Source organism: Calliphora vicina, chromosome 5 (genome assembly GCF_958450345.1).
Source record: "Calliphora vicina chromosome 5, idCalVici1.1, whole genome shotgun sequence".
Taxonomy (NCBI): domain Eukaryota; kingdom Metazoa; phylum Arthropoda; class Insecta; order Diptera; family Calliphoridae; genus Calliphora; species Calliphora vicina.
In genome coordinates this window covers 104,243,595-104,271,316 of record NC_088784.1, presented here as the reverse complement: position 1 = coordinate 104,271,316, position 27,722 = coordinate 104,243,595, and the positions used below count along the sequence as shown (strand labels likewise).

General features: G+C 31.9%; 1 protein-coding gene across 1 annotated transcript; it reads right to left on the bottom strand.

The window, feature by feature from the left end:
• Positions 1 to 62: 62 nt before the first annotated feature.
• On the bottom strand, positions 63 to 27,704 carry SP2353. Its single transcript, XM_065513772.1, has 16 exons — positions 27,561 to 27,704; positions 10,782 to 10,898; positions 9,736 to 10,609; positions 8,966 to 9,069; positions 8,698 to 8,899; positions 8,489 to 8,633; positions 8,240 to 8,429; positions 8,042 to 8,178; positions 7,901 to 7,978; positions 7,704 to 7,843; positions 7,561 to 7,636; positions 6,676 to 6,828; positions 4,798 to 6,590; positions 3,015 to 3,116; positions 2,817 to 2,920; positions 63 to 807 (listed from the first exon to the last, which is right to left on the bottom strand). The coding sequence occupies exons 1-16, from the start codon at positions 27,667 to 27,669 to the stop codon at positions 653 to 655; spliced, it is 4,479 nt and encodes a 1,492-aa protein (XP_065369844.1). The 5' UTR covers positions 27,670 to 27,704; the 3' UTR covers positions 63 to 652.
• Positions 27,705 to 27,722: the final 18 nt, after the last annotated feature.

Below are 27,722 nucleotides of genomic sequence, written 5' to 3'. Positions count from 1 at the left end.
AATATATTATAAAAGAAATAAACAAGGATTTAAATATGATATGTATGTAGGTTCCTTGCCAAATTTTTCATATAAAAACAAAGAGAAGAAAAGAAAATAATTTCAATTTCTCACAAATCAACAAAAAAAAACAGTAAACAATTAAATATTTCCTTGAAAGTGACACCAAGGTATTCTTTTTGATAAAGTTTTATTTATTTCCTTGTTCTTTCCTTTCAATCTCCTGCTCTTGATTTGTGTCTGCTCTTGGTACTCGTCTCTGGTATGTCTGTAAGTGTGAGAGTGTCTGTATGTATTTGTTTATATATTAGTGCGAGTCTTGCAAGTGTAGTTGTGTATGTGTGTAAGTATTTCTTTGTCATTTGTGATTGATATTTTTAATTTTAATTTTTTCTTTCGTTTTTTTTCATACTTATAATTAAAGTTTCATTTTATAAAATTTGTTTTTCTTTTTTGTTCAATTATTTATTAAAAGCGTCTTTTTACAAACATGTTATATTTCATTTTTTTTTTGGTTTTGTTTTAGGTTTTTGTTTTTTTTTTTGTGTGTGTGAAAATATCATTGTTTTTTGTTTTGTTCTATATGCAAATAAAAATCTAAAAAATTTCATTTAAACTAATATCAAGTGAGGGGAAACGTCGACTGGACGTTTCAAAGTATGCCTGTTTCGACATTGTGTGCCGTCCCCAATGTATTGGGATCAAAGTTCATTTTTAACTCTCCGGCTAGGACGATTTCTGATATGCAGCCAATAATACCGCATGAATATCTTCGGCGTGTAAAGTAACTGGCGTCGGGCATGCCACCTGTTTGAAAAAAAAATAGAGTTACATAGTTAATATGGTTTAAGGGAACAAAAAAAAATTATTAACGCGAATAGTTATAGCCATAGAGAACACATAGAGCGGAACGTCTGCTATCAAAGACATAACTCAGTTGTTAAAAACCTAAGTGGTGAGAATGTATTAGTAAAAAAAACTATGTGAAAACAAAAACAACACTCGTATATGTAACTCTTTTCAGTAATTTTTTTGTTTGAGTTTTTTTCTAGTTTCCGCTCTATGTATATTTTCTCTATGGTTATAGCATGCTTAAGTATAGAACAACAAACGTGTCATAAGAAAAAAATTTACAACATTTTTTACGAAACTCTGAAGAAATTTGAATTTTGTAATGATTTCCATTATACTAAATATTATTGAATTCAGAAGAATAAGGTTTCAACAAGTAAGAGAGCTGTGCCGAATCTTATATACCCTTCACCAAATTATACTTTAAAATACAAATTTTAAATATTTTTAGGTAAGCAAAATTTTTTTTTAATTTTTTCGAATTTGAATTTTTTTTTAAATTTTAAAATTTTTTATTTTTAAATTTAAAAAAAAAATTTATTGGTTTTTCAATTTTTTTTTTTGGTGAATAAAAAAAATATATTTTCCGATTTGACCCATTGTCGGTCGAACTTACTATTATACGTCGTTGCAAAAGACTTTGAAATATCTATTATTAGATATCCATATTGTCTATATTAATGACTTAGTAATCCAAATATAGGTCAAAAATAGGTAAAAAATCGAGGTTGCCCTGGTTTTTTCCTCATATCTCCGATATTTATGGACGGATTTTGCTGATTAAATAGCAAACTTCTCAAAAACATGTCTGACAGAATTATTGAAGATTTGGATCCCGAAGATATCTGGGGTCTTCAGAAAATTGATTTCAATAAACAGATGGACAGACAGGCGGACATGGCTTAATCGACTATGTTATCTATAAGGATCCAGAATATATATACTTTATAGGGTCTGAAAATTATATTGTGGAAATTACAAACGGAAAACAAACTTATATATACCCTTCTCACGAAGGTGAAGGGTATAAAAACGAGGTTGTCCTGGTTTTTTCCATATATCTCAGCCAATTGTGGACTGATTTTCTCAATTTTAAATAGCAACCGAGCCGGATATATAGATGTATGAATCATGTATGTAAGTTATTTGGGGGCTTCGGAAAGTTGATTTCAACAGACAGACAGACGGATGCAGAATATATATACTTCATAGGGTCGGAAATGAAAAATGTAGAAATTACAAACGGAATGACAAACTTATATCTTTGGAGTTTGAACAAAACATCTTAAGTCGAGATAAGAAAATATCTCAGTTTTTTTTATAATAAAACTAACTTTTCAAAACGCAACTCCAAATAAGTTGATTTTTTTGTATGATATCTCAGAAACTAATATTCGTAAGAAGAAGCAGATTAGTGTAAACGGACACTAATCTGATTCTTCTTACAAATATTAGTTTCTGAGATATCATAAAAAACAAATCAACTTATTTGGAGTTGTTGTTGATTTGTTTGTGACAAAAGAACTTAATTTAACAACAACTTAACTTAACAACTTAAACTGTTGAATTTATCGATAATTATTTTATTTTCTATCCATTGTATAATTCTTTGAGTCAAATAATAAAGTTCTTCAAGGACAAATAATAAAATATTGATCGATAAATTCAACAGTTTTTGCGCTCTCCTGAACAATTTGAAAATTCCACTTAAGTTGTTTTGTCAAAAGTTCACAGATATATGTATGTATACCCTTCTCACGAAGCTGAAGGGCATACAAATTCATATTTTTATCGAAATTTTTCGCTTCGTCCCTTATATTAACACCTAAACACCTAAAAGTATGCCATGTATTTTATGTTAAAAATTTATTAAAAATAATTAAGCATACATTTAGGTTTTTTAAATTACATATTTAGCTAAAATTGAGGAGACATTATTTGAAGATTACCAACCACCAACTTACCAACATATAAACCTGTATCCGTGTTTAATTGACGTAATTTACCCGGTGATCTCAATGTTGGACTCTTGCGCCCATCCACCTCTAAATAACCCTCTTGAGAGTCTCTGTAAAATGTAAAAATGCACGCACATACAGTTTTAAGTTATAATAATTCATATAATAATTCATAGTATAAAAATAAATAACACTAATAATTACCTTATGGCACGCACACGATGCCAGAGACCATCGCTAACTTTGGTGGTATTAAAACGTATGTCCACTTCGCCGGAACCCAAATTATAGCGGAAGTGCAGATAACTGTAACAGAAATTTTAAAAGAAATGAATACAAATATTGTAAAGAGGTGAGAGAAATCGAAAATTTCAAAATTTAACTTAGTGAAATACACAGGAATTCCTTAACCATCCACTTGCTTTATTATTTAGTTTCATTTGTTGAAATATGTTCATATTTTAATCGTTTATTTCAAAAACCAGTCAAGCAACAAATTATTGATTTTGATTAAATGCCCCGATAGACCAGTCGATAGTGTGCTGAACTATTAATCTGAGGGTTGCGGGTTCGATTCCCGCCAGATACTCTGGGTGTATCTGCAGACAAGCAAAACGCTTCGCAGTTTGTGTTCGTTTGTTTTTTTTTTATTAAAAACTTTTTAGCATCCATTTTTCCTATGAAAATTATCCATTTGTATAACTATTTGATAAACAAAAGTCCTTTTTTTATCTATATTATCAAATATTTAAAAATAAAATAAAGTTTGCACTTGACTGGTTTCTGAAACAAACAACCATCACTATTGTAAACTTCCTACGAAACATTCTACTTTTTTTATTAAGAACTTCAAAAGTAAAATGACAAATGAACTTTTAAAAATATACCCATGAAACTCTTCATATCCAACCAAGTAGGATTTTAGTGCTTGTAAATCTTTTATTTTTTTACATTTATTGAGACCTACAACATTAATGAACAAAAATTTAAGGCCTAGTAGGGACTTCTGGGCTTTGCTTCACCATAATGGTTGGCAGTATTCAATTTTTTTGCATTGAACGATGCATTTACCTTTACAAAACAGTAATCGCTCAATAACTCAATTTTGGATTTTTTGTTGCTTGAATGGTTTTTGAAATAAACGATTTCATAACCAGAGATTGACGCCCTGTATCTTGTATTCTAATATGGTATTCTTCAGTGCATTCGGTTTCCGTTGTAGGAAAATGAAAAAATTCCCATAAAACTCTTCTTATCCAACCAAGTAGGATTTTAGAGCTTGTAAATCTTTTATTTGTTCAAAAACAAAAATTTAAGGCCTATTAGGGACTTCGGGGCTTTGCTTCACCATAATAGTTGGCAGTATTCAATTTTTTTTGCATTAAATGATGCATTTACCTTTACAAAACAGTAATCGCCCAATTACGCAATTTTGGGTTTTTTATTGCTTGACTGGTTTTTGAAATAAACGATTCATTTGTACAAGTTACATGCTATACAGAGTATTCCTAACCAGAGATTGTATTCTAATATGGTATTCTTCAATGCGTTCATGAATCATTTTGCAATCGGACCTGTATTTTAGATAATTCAGATTAATTACCACTTTTTTCGAACGAAAATTAGATTATTGTATTGTCATATCACAGGAGTACTTTTGAGACTATAAACACCTACTGTGTCTAGTTCCTAATATTGTATCATATGCAACTGAATTGTGGAAATCAAGAATGTAGGATATTGCTTTCCTAAATCGATCATAAGACTACACAATTCCACTCTAGGTTGTATTTTCTTCTTGAATTCCAGTCGGACAGTTATCTGTCATTAACCTAGTTTGAGTCCTCTGGTCAAAGGACTGCAAATATTTGCTACAAATATTACTTATGAATCAAAATCTCTACAGACTATGGGAAAAGAGCAGACAATCTTGTTTCTTATTACACCTAAACTATACAGTATAATAGAGTAATCAAAAATCACTTACCCCTCCTCTATGCCCAGCGACAGATAATCATCGTTATCTTGATCGGTTGTACCCACTCGTCCAGTCCACAATATAACACCATTCTCCGATCTCGTCTTTATTCTCAAATTCAAATCAATAGTGTAGCTAATGATTTGACTCATGGTTTCTGCATCATTATAGTGGAAATAGCTGTCCTGACCGGCAAAACAGGCTCCAAAATTCTTACGTACTCCTATGGGATGATTTTGATTGGATGGTAAATCGAATTTACTCAATAAACTCCAATCGGTATGAGTTTGGGTAGAGTCCACTTGAGATGATTTCTTTCTTTCGCTGTCATCAATGTTTTGCTCCTCCTGATTGTCGAAGTGTTCGTTACTATAGTCATATTCGGTTATAATCAACTTGGGTTGTTTGGGTACATAGGGTCCCTTGGTATTGGCCATAATGCGTTTCATATCCTGGGCCAGTTGTTTGCGTTGATAGTCCTCGGTGCCATCGCTATCGTCAAACAGGGATTCATCAATTACAAAAGTTTCTTCTTTTTGTGTTTCCTGCTCAGCAGTGGGTGTTGTCTCCTCCCATTCATCATCACCTTCATCAGTATTATCATCAACTTCATCGTTTTCTTCACTGGCTTCCATATTCATTTCCTGTTCCTGCATAACTTCTCTTGACGCCTGTTCATAGTCGCGCCATTGTTTTTCCAAAGCGGCAGGGTCATCAAAGGTTAAAATGTCGCTGCCGGTGTTGGTCTGAAAGCTTTCGTAGTGTGTGGGTAGACGACTTAATTTATGCTGCGGTTTATCCACAATCGGTGTCTTATGATGGGGATCCGGTTTGCTGTCAAACTGCTGTTGGGTGTGCAGATACTTTCTGGCGTAAACTTTTGTTGTTGATGGCGGTGCCGCTGTTGTTGTGGTGGTTGTTGTAGTCGTGCTGGTAGATCTTGTAGTAGTATGTTTACGTTTGTTGCGGTTTCGTTGTAATTTTACGTTGCTCTTAGATTTATTTAGGATTTCTTTTGTTGCTGCATGCAACATTTGTTGCTGTAGCTGTTGTTGTTGTTCTAGTTGCTGTTCATGCATGGCTTTAATGTCACGGAATATAATATCGTCTTCGATTTCATCTAAATCGTCATCTTCCATAACATCCTCCTCCTCATCATCGTCCAAGTCTAAGTCATCATCATTCGCTTGATTATCATTATTAACTTTGTCTAAAATGTGTTGCAATGCTTCCGGTACTTCATCAAACATAAAGTTGTTGTCTACTTCAACATTGTTGAATCCTTGCCAATTTAATGCTGCTGTTGTCGTTGTTGTAGGTGTAGGAGTTGTGGTTGTTGTAGTAGTAGTAGTAGACGTCGTTGTTGTTGTTGTAGCTGCTGCTTCTGTGGTTGTTAACTTGGTTTTTTGTGTGGTCTTACCATGTTGTTGCTGTTGTTGTTGCTGCTTGTGCCACATCATTTGTTGTTGCTTTTTAAATTTCTTATGGTTAATACCCTTCCGATGCTGCTGGTGTTGCAGTTGTTGTTTGTAGCTCTCCCTGCCCTCCAAGTCATTGTGTGTGCCATGCTGTTTGCTCTTGGCCAATGCCTTATTCTTTTGCAATTCTTCTATCGATACTTCGGCCTCTTTATTGCATTGGGCATTGTAGGCACTACAACGACACTCATAACTTTCCATTTGTGGCACACACTCTGCCAACGGACCACAGGGTCTTGCCACACAGGCATGCGGACAATTGCCTATGTTAGTGCCTCCCAAGGCTTCAGACACAATTGCCAGTGAATGGCCATTTATTTCAATCTGATAAAAGGACACAATTTGTTTTTATTTTTTTTTGCTTTTAACTTGAAAAAAATCTCTGGTAATTTTGTTTTGTGATACTTACACGTTGTATACAACCCATAAAGAAAGGTTTATTTTTCAAATCCATTGGTAATTTGTCAACATGATTTACACCACCTACGAACAGATTCTCTGGCAACGATAGGTGCCAAAAACCATTTGAAGATATAGTCATTACTTCTGGCATTTGGTCAATCTGTTAAACATAAACGAAAACAATCATTTTTATTTTACATCCACAAACATACATACATATTTAGCAATAGTCAGATTTTTCCCAAGAAAATTTATGATTTCCAAAAAAACAAAAAAAAAAATGGTAAAATAAAATATGGGAAAACTGAACTCTTTACGAACATCGTTCTATAATGTAATAGTTCTATTCTAGTTCAGTTCTAGTTCAGTTCTAGTTCAGTTCTAGTTCAGTTCTAGTTCAGTTCTAGTTCAGTTCTAGTTCAGTTCTAGTTCAGTTCTAGTTCAGTTCTAGTTCAGTTCTAGTTCAGTTCTAGTTCAGTTCTAGTTCAGTTCTAGTTCAGTTCTAGTTCAGTTCTAGTTCAGTTCTAGTTCAGTTCTAGTTCAGTTCTAGTTCAGTTCTAGTTCAGTTCTAGTTCAGTTCTAGTTCAGTTCTAGTTCAGTTCTAGTTCAGTTCTAGTTCAGTTCTAGTTCAGTTCTAGTTCAGTTCTAGTTCAGTTCTAGTTCAGTTCTAGTTCAGTTCTAGTTCAGTTCTAGTTCAGTTCTAGTTCAGTTCTAGTTCAGTTCTAGTTCAGTTCTAGTTCAGTTCTAGTTCAGTTCTAGTTCTAGTTCTAGTTCTAGTTCAGTTCTAGTTCAGTTCTAGTTCAGTTCTAGTTCAGTACTAAAGATAATAACCGATAATCGAGAAAGTATAACAATTTAAATAGTATTTTAAAGACTTAATACAATTTCTTACCTTTAAAACTGCTAATCGGGCTGTTCGTGACACTTTAATTGTATGCCACTGGCCAATACTTAAGGGATATTGACTCCTGTTTAAATAAAAATTTAAAACAATTAAATCTAAAATGAATATTATTAGAAATTAAAAATCTTTACCTCACTACTGCAGGTCCACTGCCCAAATCAAAAGTAAATTCCACAAAACCATTACTTAAAGCCAATGCCACAAAGTCGCCTTGATGTTTGGGACCAGAATACAATATTAAACCATCCGACAGCTCAGGTTTAAGAATGACCTAAGATACAATATTTAATTAAAGTATAACAAATAAGGAAACCTTAATAATAATTACCTTTAACTCTAGCCATATTAAAGCGCTATCGGCCAAAGGAGCATAACGCAGAAATGAGGAACCATTAAAGGCAGGAACCTAGAAATTTTAATGTAATGGTTTGTTAATTAATGTGTGATTAGAATTATAGCCTTTAAATACCTGTAAGTCCATGCGTATTTCACATAAATCACCTACAAAACCTATGGGACATAAACAAACAGCTCCTTGGTCCGAAGGCAAACATTTGCCACCATGTTGACAAGGATATTTGAAACATTTGTCCGTAACACAGTCCTCTGTTGTAAGAACAGTTAATGAAATTGAAATTCTTTAATATGTAAAAACTGAGACACTTACGTATATCAAATCCTTTGACCACATCTCCTAGAGGATGTTCTTCAAATTTATAGTCATGTTCATTGGCCATAAAACGTCTAATGCAGCCTAAGAAACCATCCGTTATGGGTAAACGATTAGCTAGGCCAGTTATATTGCCGGTGCCACCCAAAAATACGGGCTCCCGGAAAGTAATTCGCGAGAAAAGCCCCTGTAATACAAATACACTGTTATAGAGTCTATAGAAAATATAGTTGAGTGTTAAATTACATTTGATCTGCCTTGAACTTTGGTGCCATGGTTCAATACCAACCAGGCATCCCATCTGTGTCGATAGATAATCACTGAATTCCATTCATTTAATAGTATAGTTTCACGAGATCGTACACTGCCTGCTCCACTGCCACAATCGAACCTGTTGCAATTTAAAAAAAAGTTATACACAGATATTCTATCTTATTTAAGAGTAAAATACTAACCAAAATTCCACAAATCCTTTATTTAACAATAGAGCCATAAAATCTCCCGTTAAATCGTCTCGTTCTCCGCTTAACAATATTATACCATTAAATGATTCAGGACGGAATTCTATACGTAATTGTACGTGTTTGTAAGCTCCTCTTAAGGCGGGAAAGGCCAGCCATGAATGTTTAGAAAATTTTGGTACTCTCACTTTGAGATCTATAAGTAAATTAATTCGTTTTTTTTAAGTATATACTACTAAAGCGTAGATGTTTATGAATTTACCTTCAGCACAATTGTTGTTAGTTTTGCCAAAAGGACACAGACAGCGACTAGATCCTTCTGTATTATCGCATATGCCATCTGTACCACATTCTAAATTACAAATTCTGAAATGAAAAGTAAATTGATGAATTGGATTTATTTAAGATTAAAGTTTATACTCGAACATTCAATAGTTAGTTATTAAATGTTTTCGACTTGAAAAACTTTTGAAAACTGGACAAAACTTTGAGTTTAATGAACTTAACGAGACGTAGGTTTATTGAAGTCATAGTCTTAATCAAGACGCAGTGTTTTCAAGACATAGTCTTATTCAAGACGTACCCCCATTTTCTCAATATCTGGTTATCATTTTTCGTAACGATAAACCTCCAATTAACATTTTTTTTGTACGAGAACTGTCAGTTTATCGTCACGATAAAAAATAACCACGATAGTCTTATTCAAGACGTAGTCTTATTCAAGATGCAGTCTTATTTAAGACACAGTCTTATTCAAGACACAGTCTTATTCAAGACACAGTCTTATTCAAGACACAGTCTTATTCAAGACGCAGTCTTATTCAAGACGCAGTCTTATTCAAGACGCAGTCTTATTCAAGACGCAGTATTATTTAAGACGCATTCTTATGCAAGATACAGTCTTATTCAAGAAGCATTCTTATGCAAGATACAGTCTTATTCAAGACATAGTCTTATTCAAGGCATAGTCTTATTCAAGATGGATAAGGATATAAAAAGGAAGTTTTAAAATATGTCTGCACTTTTACTCACTCATTTGTTTCTGACGAACTTATATTATACGATATGTTTGTTGATATTTTGTTCATGCCACTTGTTGTGGCATTCATATTAGATTGTTGCAGTGGTAGTTGTGCACTCGTGGCAGTTTGTAGTATTATATTTGTGTGATATTGTTGTTGCAGTTGATCTGTAGCAACAATGCTATTTGTTTGTGCTACCAAAGGTTGTTGTTGATCGCTATTCTTGAATGTTGCTTGTTGTTTCTGTTGTTGATATGTTGGGTGACTGATAGGTCTTAAATTTAATTGATTGTTGTTGACATCATCGTAAACTGACATGTCCTGTTTTGAATAGTAATCATCTAAATCATCAATATTGCCATTCAAAAACCCATCCATTGTGGTGGAGCTGGTGGTCGCTGTGGCTGCTGCTGCAGCAAAAGGAGATGATGTCGTAGTTGCGGTTGAACTGGCAGCCATTGAATTTTGGTCCCTTTGCCGGTAACGATAAAGCAGCAGATTTAAAGGTTTTGTGGTTGACATGGTCACCACACGTCGTGGTTGTTCTATTAAAACGGGATTGTTGTGCTCGTAACCGGCATCGATGCCACCACTACTTTCGTTTGATATGTAATAATCATTGGAATTTTGATTTTGCCTTTGATTCAGTGCATCCAAATCGTCACTTAGATAATTTGAATCATCCATTTCATCTTCTTCGCCCGATTCACCCGTAAGGGAAGATGACGAACCTAAAGCTGAGGACGATGAATAACCCGCCGTTAGATGATTATCATCATTGTTATCGTTATTGGCCAACTTGGCACTAAATGAAGCTCCCTTCTGGTACAACACATCTTCATCAGATTTGCTATGACCATCACCGCTGCCACTTGAATTTATCACTGTCATAGAGCGATAAAAATTAAAAAAAATGAAAACAATTAAAAACAATTCATATGCATTTCACTGTAAAAAAAACAACTTATTTTTTATGTCTGTGGTGGGACTTTTGTTGAGATAAAATAATACATCGTGTTGCAAAAATTCAACAAAAAGTCTTTGCATAAAACATACCTTGACAGCTATAACCGTTTTTATTGAGTTCATAACCTTCGATGCAATCACACTCGTACATGCCATCATGGATTTCGTAACACAATTGTTCACAGGGACTTGTATGACCACAGTGTCCTAGAAATAAACAACAAAAACAACATGAGAAATATACAAAATACATATTATTGTTTGAATGTTCTATTATTATACGGCTGTATGGATGGATGGATAGATGAATGAAGGTACAAGTACGGGTACGAGTACGGGTGTAGGCTTTATGGTTACGGTCATACGGACATAGTACATACTGCATATCCATACGTAAATGGAATAAAATGACAATGTAAAAGACACAATATTATATGCTCATTATGCATACATTTCAAAAATACATTTGAATGCATCATGTCTCTGCGTGAATTTAAATCCACATTGAATACAGATGTACAGTATCGGTCAAAAAATGTTGGACACAATTCGCTTTATAACTTTTATTCCAATTCCAAAGAAAGTTAAAAAAAATACATCCTCAGTATTATTACTAACGAAATTTAGAGCCTGATTTAGAAACACGAACGGAAAACAATTTTAAAATTTTTGTATAAAATCACTCAGTTTTTAAATAATTTTTGAGTGTTTTTCACACAACAATTTCGTGTTTCTGAATCATTAAAAAAATATAACAAAAAGTGAAAAAGGATAAAATATATATAAATAAATATATATTTCCTTTGCGAGAATTATTAAAAAAAATCATAAAGACCTTAAAGAAGAACCTTTTTATCCTTTGATCCAGTTCACCAAATACTGACGACAGAACAATGAAATTTATAGAAATGGTTTTGCTGAAACAAACTATACTTTCATTTTAGTTGGGATTATCCACACCTTATTTTTCCTCCTTAGAAACGGAGCCACCCTATTGTATGTGTATTCATACATACATAAGTCAGTGTGCATTCATGTAAATTTATATTAAATCAAAATAGAGAAAAAAAGAAGAAAACTGCACTGATTGCAGGCAAAAGATTAAAAAAAAATGTTGAGATTTTTCCTGATACGTTTGCATGCGGTTCTTTTCTTTTGTATGCAGGACAAAGAATTCAAAATGTTTTTATAATACCTTTGCATTTCACACTATTTTTTTTGTATTTGGAAAGTAAACTTAATATATTTGGTACGACTACGTTTCTAGTACATTTATATCATCACGTCTATAGTAAGACTACGTCTTTAGTAAGACTACGTCTTTAGTAAGACTACGTCTTTAGTAAGACTACGTCTTTAGTAAGACTACGTCTTTAGTAAGACTACGTCTTTAGTAAGACTACGTCTTTAGTAGACTACGTCTTTAGTAGACTACGTCTTTAGTAGACTACGTCTTTTGTAAGACTACATCTAAGTAAGACTATGTCTTAAATAAAACTATGACTTCAATAAGACTATGACTTCATACAACTTTGACTTCTATAAAACTACGTCTTGAATAAGACTACCTCTTGAGTAAGACCACGTCTTGAATAAGATTACTCCATGAATAAGACTACGTCTGGAATAAGACTACTCCTTGAATAAGATTACGTCTTAAATAAAACTATGACTTCAGTAAGACTATGATTTCAATAAGTCTATGACTTCAATATGACTACTTCTCGAATAAGACTACGTCTTGAATAAGACTACGCCTTGAATAAGACTACGTCTTGAATAAGACTACGTCTTGAATAAGACTATGTCTTGAATAAGACTACGTCTTGAATAAGACTACGTCTTGAATAAGACTACGTCTTGAATAAGACTACGTCTTGAATAAGACTATGTCTTGAATAAGACTACGTCTTGAATAAGACAACGTCTTGAATAAGACAACGTCTTGAATAAGACTACGTCTTGAATAAGACTACGTCTTGAATAAGACAACGTCTTGAATAAGACTACGTCTTGAATAAGACTACGTCTTGAATAAAACTACGTCTTGAATAAGACCACGTCTTGAATAAGACTACGTCTTGAATAAGACTATGTCTTGAATAAGACTACGTCTTGAATAAGACTACGTCTTTAATAAGACTACGTCTTGAATAAGACTACGTCTAGAATAAGACTCCGTCTTGAATAAGACTACGTCTTGAATAAGTCTACGTCTTGAATAAGACTACGTCTTGAATAAGACCACGGATTGAATAAGACTAGGTCTAGAATAAGACTACGTATTGACTAAGACTACGTCTGGAATAAGACTACGTCTTGAATAAGACTACGTCTATAATAAGACTACGTCCGTAGTGTAAATCACGTTCTCAATGTACGAGTATTATTTATGTATATAATTGTAATTTCTAGAATTTTCACAAAGTATATATATTCTGGATCGTTATAGATATCAGAGTTTTAGAACTGGAGTGTCCGTCTGTATGTTGAAATCAACTTTCCGTAGCCCATAAATAACTTACATACATGACTCATGCATCAATATATCCGCTATAGACCCGGTTCAGTTGCTATTTAATGTCATGAAAATCGACCAACAAATGGCTGATGATTTTTCACCTATTTTTGATCTATATCTGGATCACTAAGTCATTAATATAGACAATATGGATATTTAATGATAGTTATTTCAAAGACCTTTGCAACGGCGTATAAAAGGCCATAGTAAGTCGGACCTACAATGGGTCAAAATCGGGAAAAATATTTTTTACAACGAATTTTTTTTTTCACCCAAAAAATATTTTTGTCAATAAATATTTTTCACTAACTTAATAAGATTCTCTTACATGTTTTTACTATAATTGTTCTGAGACTTCAATCAATCAATTATCTTTTATATACTATAAAAACCTGTCAAAAATGTTGGTATTATAGATATATTAGGATTAACTATGTACACTAGGAGAGCAAGAACTGAAATGTTTGACCCAAAATTATTTGGAAAACATCATAGCACAAATCAATATATATTTTTAGGGGGGAACAAAAACACTCAACATAAATGGGGTCGGTCTAATGTTCAACATGCAACAGCAACTACAACTGATTCTCAGGTTCATGTTCATGTGTTGGATTGTGGTTTTATTTATGTATATGTTTCACACATACATGAACATGTCCATTTTGTATACAGAAAGGTAACAATACATATAAATATTATTATATAAATATGTATATGTATACAAATGTGGATATACATACATACTATGAGTCTCAAAAGTGAGGAAACACCAGTGAATTATATTATTTTTTTATGATAATGAAAAACATTAGAGTCTGACCTAAACTTGTTTTTTACAGAACCCAACCTAAAAATCGGCCTTATCTGCAACAAACCGAAACATTTAAATTTAAATCGATTCAAATATAGTCAAAGTGTTGATTAATTCAATGAAATCGAATTATTATTTATAAATAAAGACTTATACACACGATTCGAGCCAAATTATTATTATTTTTCAAAACCATTAGTTTTAAACTATTATTTCGGAAAGTGCGTGAAAAAAATAACTAAAATTTTTCAAAAAAATCCAATATAGACTCAAAAAAAATACCAAAAGATTTGAAGGTTTATTCATGTTTCAAAAGACATTAAACAGTCTAAGGAACACCTGGATCAGGAAGAAAAAAAGTCTAACAGATATTGGCAATGCAAAAGAAGTCGAACAACTCTTTCGAAGAGCACTGAACCCTTCTATCAGAAAAGCAGCTCGTAAAGTTAAATGCCCTGATTATTTTGTGCGTAGAGCCAAAGTTAATGCAGGGTTGAAGTCGTATAAAGTTTTAGATCGCAATGCGGTTAAGAACATAGAAGTAAAACTGCACAGAGTGCTGTGGTATTTAAACAATAATGGCAAATTGTCCAAGACTATTGAAAAAAAAATTAAAGAACACAGAAAAGGTATCCCAGGACATTTCCGATTAAAAGCGTAAGGTTAAATTTTTTAAATTTTTTTTTTTTAATTTCATTATCGAAAAATTGGATGGCAAACAAAAATTTTTTTATTTTTAATTTTCTTTTTTTTATTTTAATAGTGAAAAAACTGTATAACAAAAGAAATATTTTGGTGAAAAAAAAAATTCGGGTTATAAATATTTTTCCTGATTTTGACCCATTGTAGGTCCTTGATAGATATACATATTGGCGCATATTCATAAACGATCACCAAGTGTTAACTTTTTTAAGTACCTATTTAAGTTATTCACAATTGGTTACTTTCAGCACAATTAGTTAGCACTTATACCCGTAATTTCAACAAATAGATATCTATCAGAGCTTAGTTACTTATAGAGTAAAAATATTTGGTAATTTTTACCCGTAGATTTGATTTGAAATTATTGTCAAGTTACCTTTTAGGTAAATTTATCTGCTGGGTATTTTACACCGTAGATATCTATTTGTTGAAGTTACGGGCATTAATCGTGGGTAAAGTTGTAACTACCCAGCAGTTTGAAAAGTGCCAATTGGAAACCTTATACTAGTTATATTACTACTTGAACAACAAACTGGTTCGCTGTGGCTGCTAAAGTGGTAGTTAAATGGTTATCACTTGCACTACATTTCACCAGCATATTCAGTATAAAGCAATAGTCAGCTATTTGTCCTAAGTTTTTGAAAATAAATTCAAGAAAAATAAAATCCTCTAAAATATACCACTTCGATGGCCACATGTAATGCTGAATGTGGCCGTTTGTGTTTTCGTTCTCAATGATGATGTAGAAAATGCTAAAATTGAGAGTAAACTCACATGTAATTCTTAATAACAATTAGAGAGCAGTACAAATAAGAGCTCTGTGGTTTTGTGGTTAGAGCATTGGACTAGAAAACGAGAGGTTATGTGTTCAATCCCGCTCTTAGAAAAATTTATTTTTTCTTTTTTTTTATCAAATGCTGGAGTATTTGTACTAATGAATTTAATAATGAAGTGTTATGCAGAATATGCCAATCGGCCACCTGCAATGACATCCCCGTGTTAAATTCACCAGTCAATAACGTTGCGAGTGGTTTGAAAATTCACTAGTAGTAGTTCTCAGTGGCTAACTAATTCGACGTTGTGGAACTAGTGCGATGAACTGCAGGGTAATTACAGTATATATCGATCAAAATATTATCGACATTTTGTTTTCTCTACATGTCAAAGCATTAACTAATTTAGTTATGAATTTTGAATAAGATCTACAACTATCTATGAACTATTTTTTAGTTTCTGTTTTACTAGTTCCGACTTTAGTTATGATTTATGAATATGCGCCATTGTCTATATTAATGACTTAGTAATCCATATATAGATAAAACAATAGGTAAACAAATCAAGGTTGGCTTGGTTTTTTCCTTATAACTCCGCCAATTATTGAACGATTTTCTCGATTTTAATTAGCAACCGATTCGGGACTAAAGCGAATTTCATGTTTTTCTACATTATGTAAACGACAACTTTGATGAATGAAATTTCACATAGTGATATAGACTTTTTTTGAGTTTTAGCCAATACCAGTAATTATGAAAACAAAACTTAATTCATAAATTTTAATTAATCGCCGCTTTGGAAAAGTTTAAACACAATGTGGGATGGATGGATTTTATGATTATCATTATCTTAAAAAAAAATATCAAATAATTCACTGGTGTTTACTCACTTTTGAGACTAATAGTACATAGATACCTAAGTGCGTATACATATGTATTAAAGTTTCTACATAAAATGTCTACATATGTACATATTTTTCATTTTATGTGTGGTAAATATACATATACAGTAAATAACAAATATCCCTCCCAGCAGTTAAGCAAGTAGTCCATTGACTATCCCTTATAGACAGTAATTTTCACTAATTTTCACTTGCTTGACTCTAATTTAAATATTCTGGGTCTTTGTAGTGCAGATAGAAGTCAATTGGTTACTTTGTACATTCCGGGTAACCTAACGTGTAGTCAATTGTCACTTAAGTGTCTCTAAGTAAGCTATAGAAAGGTTTGTTTACAAGCAATTGGTTATTTGACTGTCTATGAGATGTCTTTTTAACTCACTATTTGAGGTCAATTAGCATCCATCCGTACATGTTAAAATAACTAGTTAAGTAGCTGACCAAGTAACCAGTTAGGTAGCTAGTAATGTAAATAACTCTATAAAACCGGTATGAGAATCCAATGCGTTGACTACTTTGGAACCAGCTATCGGACAGTCTCATTGTAATCTAATTACATGCAAGTTTTAAAATAACTATTTGTCACCCTAAATGATAGGTAAAATCACTAGCTCGGGTTAGTCTCCTTGAACTGGAACTTGAAGGGTAAAATAAAACAACATGGAAATTTGTTTGCCAGTATATCTCAGTTTGGTTCATGTCCCACGTATATCTTCAAAATATTAGGTTATGAAAACCAAACAAACTTTAGCATGTGGCCAATGCAAACTTCGTGAAACTGGAACGCGGTACGGTTATATGACACCAAACATTAACCAATGCGAGAGTGAGACACATAACTATCAAAGGCAGAGAAAAGGAATGTATTGATTAAACTTAAGCAATAATACCACTGACGCTGATGTACTACTGAAACATGGAAATTTCCATAAAAATGTTCCTACTTAGGAAAGAAAGTAAAGGACGAGTGGTTTTGCAAGAGATACACAAAGTAAGTAAACACAAGAGACTTAACTCTTTTATTCAGCCCAATCTCCAACAAACCGAAACTTTTAATTGATGGATATATTTTAGGAGTTTCACTATCTTAAACTAAATATTTTTAATTTGCTGTTTTCGTAATTTTTCTCTCCACTGTATATCGTAACCTTAAATGCAAAAGGGCCTATCATCACTTTTAAAAATTTTACAGGAGAGACAAAAAACTTAATAAAACAAGTTAGAGAGTATGGTCGGTCAAGCCCGACCATATAATATCCTACACTAAGTAAAAGAGTAAAAAATTTTTCTGTAAAAATTTCAATAATTTATAATTTTGAGTGATTTTCGAACGAGGTCCATATATGGGAGCTATGACAATTTATGGACCGATCACCATGAAATTAGGTCGCGTGATTTATGTCTATATTAAAGTTAACTGTGTTGAATTTTGTGTGTATACCAAAATTTTTAAGCGATTTATGCACGTTAAAGTGATTTTCGGAAGCGGGTCTATACGGGATCTATGACTAATTAAGGACCGATCGTAACAACATTTGGTGACAAGAATTTTTTATATATAAAACTTATTTGGAGCGGAATTTGTGGAGATACATATATAAATTAAACATTTATGACCGCTAAAGTCCAATTTCGGAAGGACAATCCTGCCAGACGGACGGACGGACATCGTTTAATTTAAGTGATTCTTAATTAAAGTGATTCTTTTCATTATACCCTCCCCACTATGGTGGTGTAGGGTATAATGAAAAGTGTTGTGGTTACAAATATGATTTCCTTTCTTTAATAAAGTCGCTATTTTTAGAAATTTGTGAAGACGTGTGCTTTGATGCGCTGTACCAGTACAAGTATCCATTAAAAACTCAATTTTGATTTTTTTGGTTTTCAGGTGACGATATGTATGTTTGTATTTGCCACATTACATACACTACCCATTGTAAATTTCTATTTTTTTTTTTTGTTTATATTATTAATTTTGATTTTAAATTTCGATTATCCTGCCAAAAGCCGAACAGCAACAACCACATTACTGTGTACATAATACAAAAACAACAACATACAAGCAGTAAAGGATGTGCTAGTTTGTTTGTTTGTGTTCGGTTGCGGGTGAGTAAAGAGAGGGAGAGAGATCATTTATTTAAATTTCAGAGTAACTGTATTATGAATTTATTTATCCTTATTGTTTATTTTTTCTCTAAACTTTGGCTTAATTTGTATAATAATTTCTGTAGATGTGTGGGTGTGAGTGTGTATTAGGGTGGCCTAGTATGAAAATAAACAATTTGTTAGATTTTTGTAAAACAAATTAAAGTTTACTTTATATTAAGATACCATTTCCAAACATTTTGAAATGCTAAAGGCTAAAATTCTATGAACACAAAGTTTATTTTTAAGATGTTTCTCTTATTTATTTCATAATTGTATCTGCCTACAATTGGGGCCTTCCTAATGTTGATATGTGTGCTGTATTCCTGTTAATACACTACAGTGTTGATTATAATGTTTTTTTAAGGTTTATTTGTTGTTGTCACACCATTAACCCAAAATATATCGAATATGTTTTTGTTTTTTTTTTACCACAAACATTTATGCAATAATGAGGAATAATGTTCATAAATATTTGTGGGTGTTTTTATTTTAATAAGTATGAAATTAAAGAATATCAAAAAGTATACATATGTATATGACGAAAATCAAAAATTTTAGAGATATTGAATTCTAATGGTTTATATTTATTTTTTGTTTCGAAATTAAAAAAATCTGTGACACATATCGATAGACCATAGAACAAAAACTGTGAAATCTAAGATTTTATTACGACGTATATAAAGCCATAGTAAGTCGGAAAAAATATTATTAAACCATATTTTTTTCCACCAAAAAAAATTTTTTGTCATAGAATTTTTTCACTAATAAATTTAAAAATATTTTTTTTTTTTAATTTTTTTAAAAAAATATTATTTTTTGCCATAATAGTGATTTTTTCACTAATAAATTTAAAACAAAAAAAATACTTAAAAAATATTTAAAAATTAGTTTCATCACTATTTTAATAAAAGTCGTGATATAACATCGTAAAATCCTGTAATCGTAGTGATATACAAAATTTATATTATGAACAAATCTATTTTTTATTTATATCCAGTACAGTAGCATTTATCTCCAAAAAACATTTTTATCCGCGATGTATGAATACTAGGGTATTCAATTAATCGGGTTTCTGGTTTAATCGGTTAATCGAGCAAATAATTAATCGAGGTTTAGATTTATTCGGTTAATAATCGGTTAATTTAAAATTATTCGATTAACCGAATAATTTCTATTTTAATTTTAAATTGAAAATACAACAACAAATTTTGTGTACAAAAACATAAAAAACAGCAAATAAGGTATTTGAGATCATTTTTGTATACATATCGCCTACTTGCTGCAACAACGTCATAACTCAAAATCCGTGTTTTTGAACTGAGTAATACAAAATATGCGTTGTTCTATAATCTTTCATATAGTTTTATCAGTTTTCAAAGAAGTCAATTATTTTGTGTGTGAGAGTGTTTTTTTGTTGTAAACATCAAAATTAAAATTCATGTTTTCTCGTATATTTGATATGTAAAAATTTGGGTTAAATACAGATTAGAAAGATATTAATATCTACTATTTATATTTCTGAAATCGCATGATATGTTGAAAATTTATTTAAGAAATAGTAAAATGTCATAAAATATTCAAAGACGTTTTTCTCGAAACGACTTTTTTTGAATTATGACGTTGTTGCAGCAAATTAGCGATGTGTGAGTTTGTTTTAGGGTTTTAGTGAGTTCTTCTGAAATAATCTTTTATAAAAAGAATATAATTTAAACGATTTTTTTCTTTAGATTTAATAAAACTTTTATTGGAAAAAAACTCTCAAAAGCATGATAAAGAATATTCCTTTTTGGATTGTTTTAGATTTTGATTAATTTAACAGCTTCGTTTATTTATGATAAAAGACTCATTTCAAAAAAAGTTACGTCTATACATGTAAATATAAACAAAGTTTCAAATACATGTAAATTAAATTTCAGTTGTTATACAACTCACTAATCATGTTTATAGGATGTTCAAAAAATATCTAATTTTAATTTGAAATTTGTATTTGAATTGAAACGGATAAATAAATACAAAAGCATTTTTTTAAGTGCAAAAAAAAGGATTTTCGGTTAATCGGTTAATCGACACAAATTAATCGGTTTATTTGTTATTTGAAAATCGGCAATTTCAAATTATTCGAACAGTTAACCGTCTAAAATTAATCGGTTAACCGATTAACGGTTAATCGATTGAATACCCTAATGAATACCATTAATATTACTATCAAATGAATGCTTTCATTTAGCTTCATTTCAAAATCCTGCGGATCTAGATATAGTCCGTGCCTTTTTGAATGAAACACAGGTTTTTGGATAAAAATTTATTTTATTTTTCAACATAGTCTCCTCAAGATAGATCTTTTTTCATCATTGGAGTCAAATATATTTTCGCCGAGAAAATACATTCAGGTTTGGAAAGAAGAAATTGTTATTCGGTACTAAATCCGGAGAATAGGACGGATGAGGGAACAATTCATATGCACGCAGAGAAAAAATATAGTTGGGCATGGTTACTGAAACCATTTCAATATTGTTACAAGTTTTTTAACTATATTATAGTCACAGTAACCATTTACATGATTGTGGTAACCATGTATCAACCATATATATGGTTACAGTAAACAAATATATGTTTGTGACAACCATTCATATGATGAAGGACTTATCATATTATGTTGCTCTCGGCTTAAGGTTTATCATAATCTGAGAACAACATATTATGATAAAATTATTCATCATAAATATGGTTGCCACAAACATATATTTGTTTACTGTAACCATATATATGTTTGATACAACCATGTGAATCACAAATTAACCATATTATGGTTACCACAATCATGTAAACAGTTACTGCGACTATAATATTGTTAAAAATTTTGTAACACTATTTAAATGGTTACAGTAACCATATCCAATTAAATTTTTTCTCTGCGTGTGGAAACTGCACATGTGTGTACCCATTTGTGCACCCGATTGTGCTTCAACGAAATACAATAAAACACTTTTTGACCATTGTGCAGAGTTCCCGTAGTATTTGTCAATAAAGGCTAATGTGGTGTTTTTCTATATATATACGTTTTGTTATTGTAGCAAAAACAAAATACATGGAAAACGTCCACTTAGAGCACTCGTTCGCTATAAAAAAACAGCACATAAGTTATTTGAGTGATTGTTTTTTTCCAAAAAAAAATATGCTTCATGAGCAGACGAAATTAACTTTTTTCCAATTTCTCTTCAAGTCGCAGCTGGTTCACAGGAGTCAACTAACAGATGCCTGTTAACAGGAGCAGTGTTGCCTTTTAATTAAGAGCCGGGAAATTCAACTGTACATAGTTGTCGCTGGGTATTAGGATATCTAGAATCCGCTCCTCAGCATTTTCTGCTTCGTTATCATCTTTAGCTCACCAGTTTAGAGAATTTGAATTAAGTAGAGTTGGGCATAATTGTTCTTTTTACTGATTGATCAGTTCATTTCTATTCTGTGGTGTTTGACTGAACTAAGTGGCTGAACTATTGGTCTGTTAAGGTTTTTGTAGTGAACAACACGATACTAATGAACAAAACGGCTATATGTATTTTTTAATTCAAGTAACATTAAATATTAAGTGTCAATAATGTTCGGATTTTAATGACTATCAATAAATAACTAACTTTAAAAACTGTAATACTTAATTTTAATACCATTTGTTCAATAACTTCGCTTAGATGATTTGATATGTTTTTTATGTGCTTTCGGATGCTCCGGTCCAAATGATCCCACAAATTCTCAGTCGGATTGAGGTCTGGGGACTGATCAGCTGTTTGAAAAACCTTGGCACAATTGTAAAGGAGCCATTCCTGAATCAAACGCGACATGTGTTCTAGGTCCTTATCTTGATAAAATTTTAATGAATCGAAAATACCCAGCTTATCAGCACTTTGTTTAAAATTTTGGCGAAGAATATTGACTCCTTATTCATGATTCCATCAATGAATACTAATTTTCGAACGCCATTAAATTCCATATAACCCCTCACCATAAGGTGACCATTTCCATGTTCTACAGTAGGTCTCAAATTTTGAGCCCATAGGATCCAAATAAATTATATTTGTTTTCATCTGCAAAAAGAACATAATCCCACCAAGATTCCGACTTAAGAAGGTACTCCCTTGTGAAACTCAAACGAGCTTTTCGGTTGCGTAAATTAACCAATGGATTACGCTGTGCTACACGACCATTAAAATCGTTTGCTTTGGATTGTAGATGCTGATACTTCTTTCTCTAACTAATTTAAGACATCTATGATTATTTTTGGCGCACTTAAGCGCGGATACGCTTTAATTTTTCAAGCAATAAAATTCTCTTCGCGCTCGATCAGAATTTTAGGATTGCCTGTCTGATTTAGTAAATGAATTCTACCTTAATTTTTGTACCTTCAGACTATGAATCCAGCTGTATTCGCCTTCATTTTAAATGTTTTTTACTAGAAAATTGTAAAATTATTTTTCAGTTTCGTGAAGTTGTACTGTTGTTTTGCTAAAAATTTACTTAACTGACCAGTTTTTTAAATTTTTTTTAAAAAATATCGGAAAAAATCGAATAATAATGAAATAGGGTTTACAGAGTTTTATACGATCTTTACCTTACAGAGGACTAGACTCATGTATGGTGAATTCCCAATTATAAGCAGGATTGTGTGCATTTTTAGTTTTGTTTAAATCAGTTGTCGACATAAAGAGCACATGGACATGGATTATCATAACATGTTATACGCTGCCGACTTTTTAAACTCATTGCTTTTGTTTACTGCGACTTGAAAATAAATTTTTCTACTCTTCTGATCCTATTCAATGATACTTTTAAAAACATAATTACAGATATTCTACATAAATATTGATAGATTTTTGAAAATTTTAATTTAATAATTTGTAAACAAAATATACATGACAACCACTTAAGTATCAAGTGATTTATGTGACAAACAAAAATTATGAGCCAAACACATCATTTGTTAATAACACATACAATGGAATTTAACACGCACGGTCGCACTTCTCCCCCTTTTGACTATTTTTCATTAACCACAATAAGCGAATGTACTCTCGTACACTTAAAATATTCCACCTACAATTTTAAGTACTCTCCAAAAGTCACATTATGTAAAGCACCTAAAATACACCTACTCCGCCCCCTACTCCCCCTCATTCGGTGTCTTCTCTATTACATAATTGATGACAAAACTCACATTCATTAAACATAATATTCATTAGCTGTCACTTGCACGGTTCAGCACGGGTACGGTTCAGCACCATTATTACCGTTATTGATTTCGCCAAAGAGAAAGCAGACAGAAAAAAACAAATAATAATCGAAAACAAATAGGATATACTACATACATATGAAAAAAACACTTGTGTACTCTAACAAAAGTACAAAAAGAAAATATGTAAAACGCTTTAAAATACCGTCAGTACCTTTCAGCTCTTCAAAGGATTTACTTACATACATACTTTAACATAAATAGGTACAGAGTATTGAAAAAAGGGATGTTATTGAGGGATGGCGTATATTTTGAACGTGGCATTTGTTTTTAATAAATTATATGTCATTTTGCAGGGTACATATCTGTCATTTATTCTCAGTTATTAAGCAACAAAGTTTTTTTTTACATCTAAAATGTCAAATTTTGTACAAACGAATCGTCATTCGCTTTACTTCATTAATATTAAAAAAAGTAAGAGAGCTATATTCGGCTATGCCGAATCTTATATACCCTTCACGAAATTATACTTCAAAATAAAATTTTAAATATTTTTAGGTTTTGTTTTATCATTTTTTCGAATAGTTTTTGTAAATTAGAAAAAAAATTTTGTTTTTTAAATTTTTTTTAAATATTTAGCGAAAAAAAACTTTTGGTGAAAAAAATTCGGATTGAAAAATATTTTTTCCAATTTTGACCCATTTGTCCATTGTAGGTCCAACCGACTATGGTCTTATATAAGTCGTTGCAAAGGTCTTTGAAATATCTATCATTAGATATCCATATTGTCTATTAATGACTTAGTAATCCAGATATAGGTCAAAAATCGAGGTTGTCCTAGTTTTTTCATTATATCTCAGCCATTTCTGAACCGATTTTCTCGATTTTAAATAGCAACCGAGTCGGAAGAATTCCAGATATATTGATTTATGAGTCGTGTATGTAAGTTATTTGGGGGCTTCGGAAAGTTGATTTCAACAGACAGACAGACGGACATGGCTTAATCGACTCCGCTATCTATAAGGATCCAGAATATATATACTTTATAGGGTCGGAAAATTATATTGTGGAAATTACAAACGGAATGACAAACTTATATATACCCTTCTCACGAAGGTGAAGGGAATAAAAAAGTACCGCTGAAGAACACTGATTGCTCACCAAAGCTTATGGTGAATGTGTTCCATCGGTTTCAACATTAGAGATATGGTTTGTGCGGTTCAGAAGTGGTGATTTTGACACGGAAGACAAAGATCGCCAAGGTAATCCAAACAAACTTAAAGACCAAGATTTGGAGGCATTACACCATGAGGATTGTTGTAAACTCAACAAGAGTTTGCAAAATTATTGGGATTCAATCAAAACCTGGAAAAGTGGATACCATACGAATTGAAGCCGAGAGACTTTGACTCATTACTTGCTATGAAAAATAACCCGTAATCGTAAGAGATCGTATGATAAGCTCGTCCATCCAGCCGAATAGACACGAAAGCCAAATATCCATGGCGCTAAAGTAATTCTCTGTTTTTGGTGGGAGCAAAAGGGTCCTATCTAAGGAGTGAGATCGAAAAAACCTTAAAACAAGATTTTCCTTAAAACTTTTAACCCAAGTATTATTTGATTTTTATACCCTACATCACCATAGTGGGGAGGGTATTATGCGTTTGTGCAGTTGTTTGTAACGCCCAAAAATATTTGTCGAACACCCACCTTAAAGTATACTGAGTCGATTAAACGATGTCCGTCCGTCTAGTTGGCTGGCTGGCTGGCTGTCCATGTAAACCTTGTGCGCAGAGTACAGGTCGCAATTTTGAAGATATTTCGATCAAATTTGGTATATATTATTTTTTCGGCCCATGGACCAAGCCTATTGAAATTACCTGAAATCGGTCCATTATTTCACCTAGCACCCATACAAATGTCCTTCCGAAATTGCACTTTATCGGTCATAAATGTTGAATTTATAAATGTATCTCCACAAATTGCGCTCCAAATAAGTTTTATATATACAAAATTCATGTCACCAAATTTTGTTACGATCGGTCCATAATTAGTTATAGCTCCCATATACACCCGCTTCCGAAAATCACTTTAACGTGCATAAATCGCTTAAAAATGTTGGTATACTCACAAAATTCAACATAGTAAACTTTCATATAGACATAAATCACACGACCTAATTTCATGGTGATCGGTCCATAATTGGTCATAGCCGCCATATAAGGCCTACTTCCGAAAATCACTCAAAAATATAAATTATTGAAATTTTAAATGAAAAATGTTTTTGCTCTTTTACTTAGTGTAGGGTATTATATGGTCGGGCTTGACCGATCATACTTTCTTACTTGTTTTTTTATTATGTTACCTTTAAAAAGTATTTCAGTTATTATGTTTAATGTCAATTATATTCATTGTTGTTAATCTGTTTAAAATGAGTAAATACACTGTAACCATTTAAATAGTGTTACAAGATTTTTAACAATATATAGTCACAGTAACCTTTTACATGATTGTGGTAACCATAATATGGTTAATTTGTGATTCACATGATTGTATCAACCATATATATGGTTACAGTAAACAAATATATGTTTACTGTTGCCGAGTATTTAGAATGAAGTCGTTGAGTGGTCTGACTACTGTTACTATCTATGCAGAATTCTCTTTCTGTGATACGTTTCTCTTTGGAACAGAGTATCCGATATTGGCTTGATTCGTTCTTGGCCTTAAAATATGAGGAGTTCTTTTGGCTCGGAATCCATATGTTTCCAGAAAGATGGAAAAGGATGAATAAATATTTATTGTATAAATTTTTAAAATAAAACCTAAAAATTTGAAAAAATCCTATATTTTTAAGTCATACAACCAATTTTTTTCATACCAATTCAGAGGATCATTCCTACCCATGCTGTGCTTTGAGTTAATTATGTATACCCACCATCAAAAAAAGATGGAGGATATATAGAATTTATATTGTTACGTTATTACCTTTTAAAAACGGTGGTTTATTTCCTTTAAATAAACCTGATACTTTTGATTGCAAATGAAAGCATTTTAGTAGTTTAAAATTGTAACAAATTTATATTTATTCAAATTCACACAGGAACAGTTTAAAATGCAGAAATACACACACTTTATAATGTACAAGAATGGAGTTGATGTTACCTCTAACAGAGCCAATGATAAACTGAATAACGACTGCAACCTTTTCCACTATTTATAGATAGCGCCATCTTTCGAGTAGCTTCAACAATGATCTTAACGGACAAAACTAGAATATTCGAATTCTAAAGAATCAATGCTAATATCTGCGTGCTATCATGTTCATATATATTTATATGAACCTAAATCTTTCTACCAACTTTTGTGAGTATCAGTACATAATTGACCCTTCACCCCATATAACCACTATATCAGAAAAATATTTTGTTGTTTTGTGTATACAATATTCGAAACAGACTAGTTTTTAAAGTTTTTGTTATCAAATTTAAAATTTTTAAGAAAAACTCAAACACTTCCTGTTGCATCACTCTTTTTAAAAGAATAGTACACAATAGTTCTAATACCCAAGCAAACACATTATTAGTAGGCAAAATACTCTTTGGTTTTTCAAATGACATAAAATACTTTACTACTCGTGTAATGCCTACAAAGACTCATTCATGTGCTCTCTTATAATGCTGCACAGTGGGGTTTAGTCGTAAAAAGGACTAAACACACACACACAGTCACATATAGTCATATACAAAACCTATAGAACCATAAAAGAAGAATCAAAATTCAATTACCTTGAAAAGCAGCCTCCATTGTAATTTCCGCTTCGGCACTTTTGGCTGTTGCCAAAATAGTCACCAATATAAAACCATGCATCAGCATATTATCCTTTGTTTTTCTCATTTTTGTAAAATACTTTTAGTGTGTTGTTGTTGCTATTGTTGGATTTTATGTTG

What these genes read in the sequence shown, in the direction of transcription:
- SP2353 (XM_065513772.1), bottom strand. Translation starts at nt 27,669, where the DNA reads ATGAGAAAAACAAAGGATAATATGCTGATGCATGGTTTTATATTGGTG. An exon ending in TAACAACAATTGTGCTGAAG is followed by an intron (nt 8,900 to 8,965) that starts GTAAATTCATAA and finishes ATTTACTTATAG; the next exon opens with ATCTCAAAGTGAGAGTACCA. An exon ending in AAAGGATTTGTGGAATTTTG is followed by an intron (nt 8,634 to 8,697) that starts GTTAGTATTTTA and finishes AAATTGCAACAG; the next exon opens with GTTCGATTGTGGCAGTGGAG.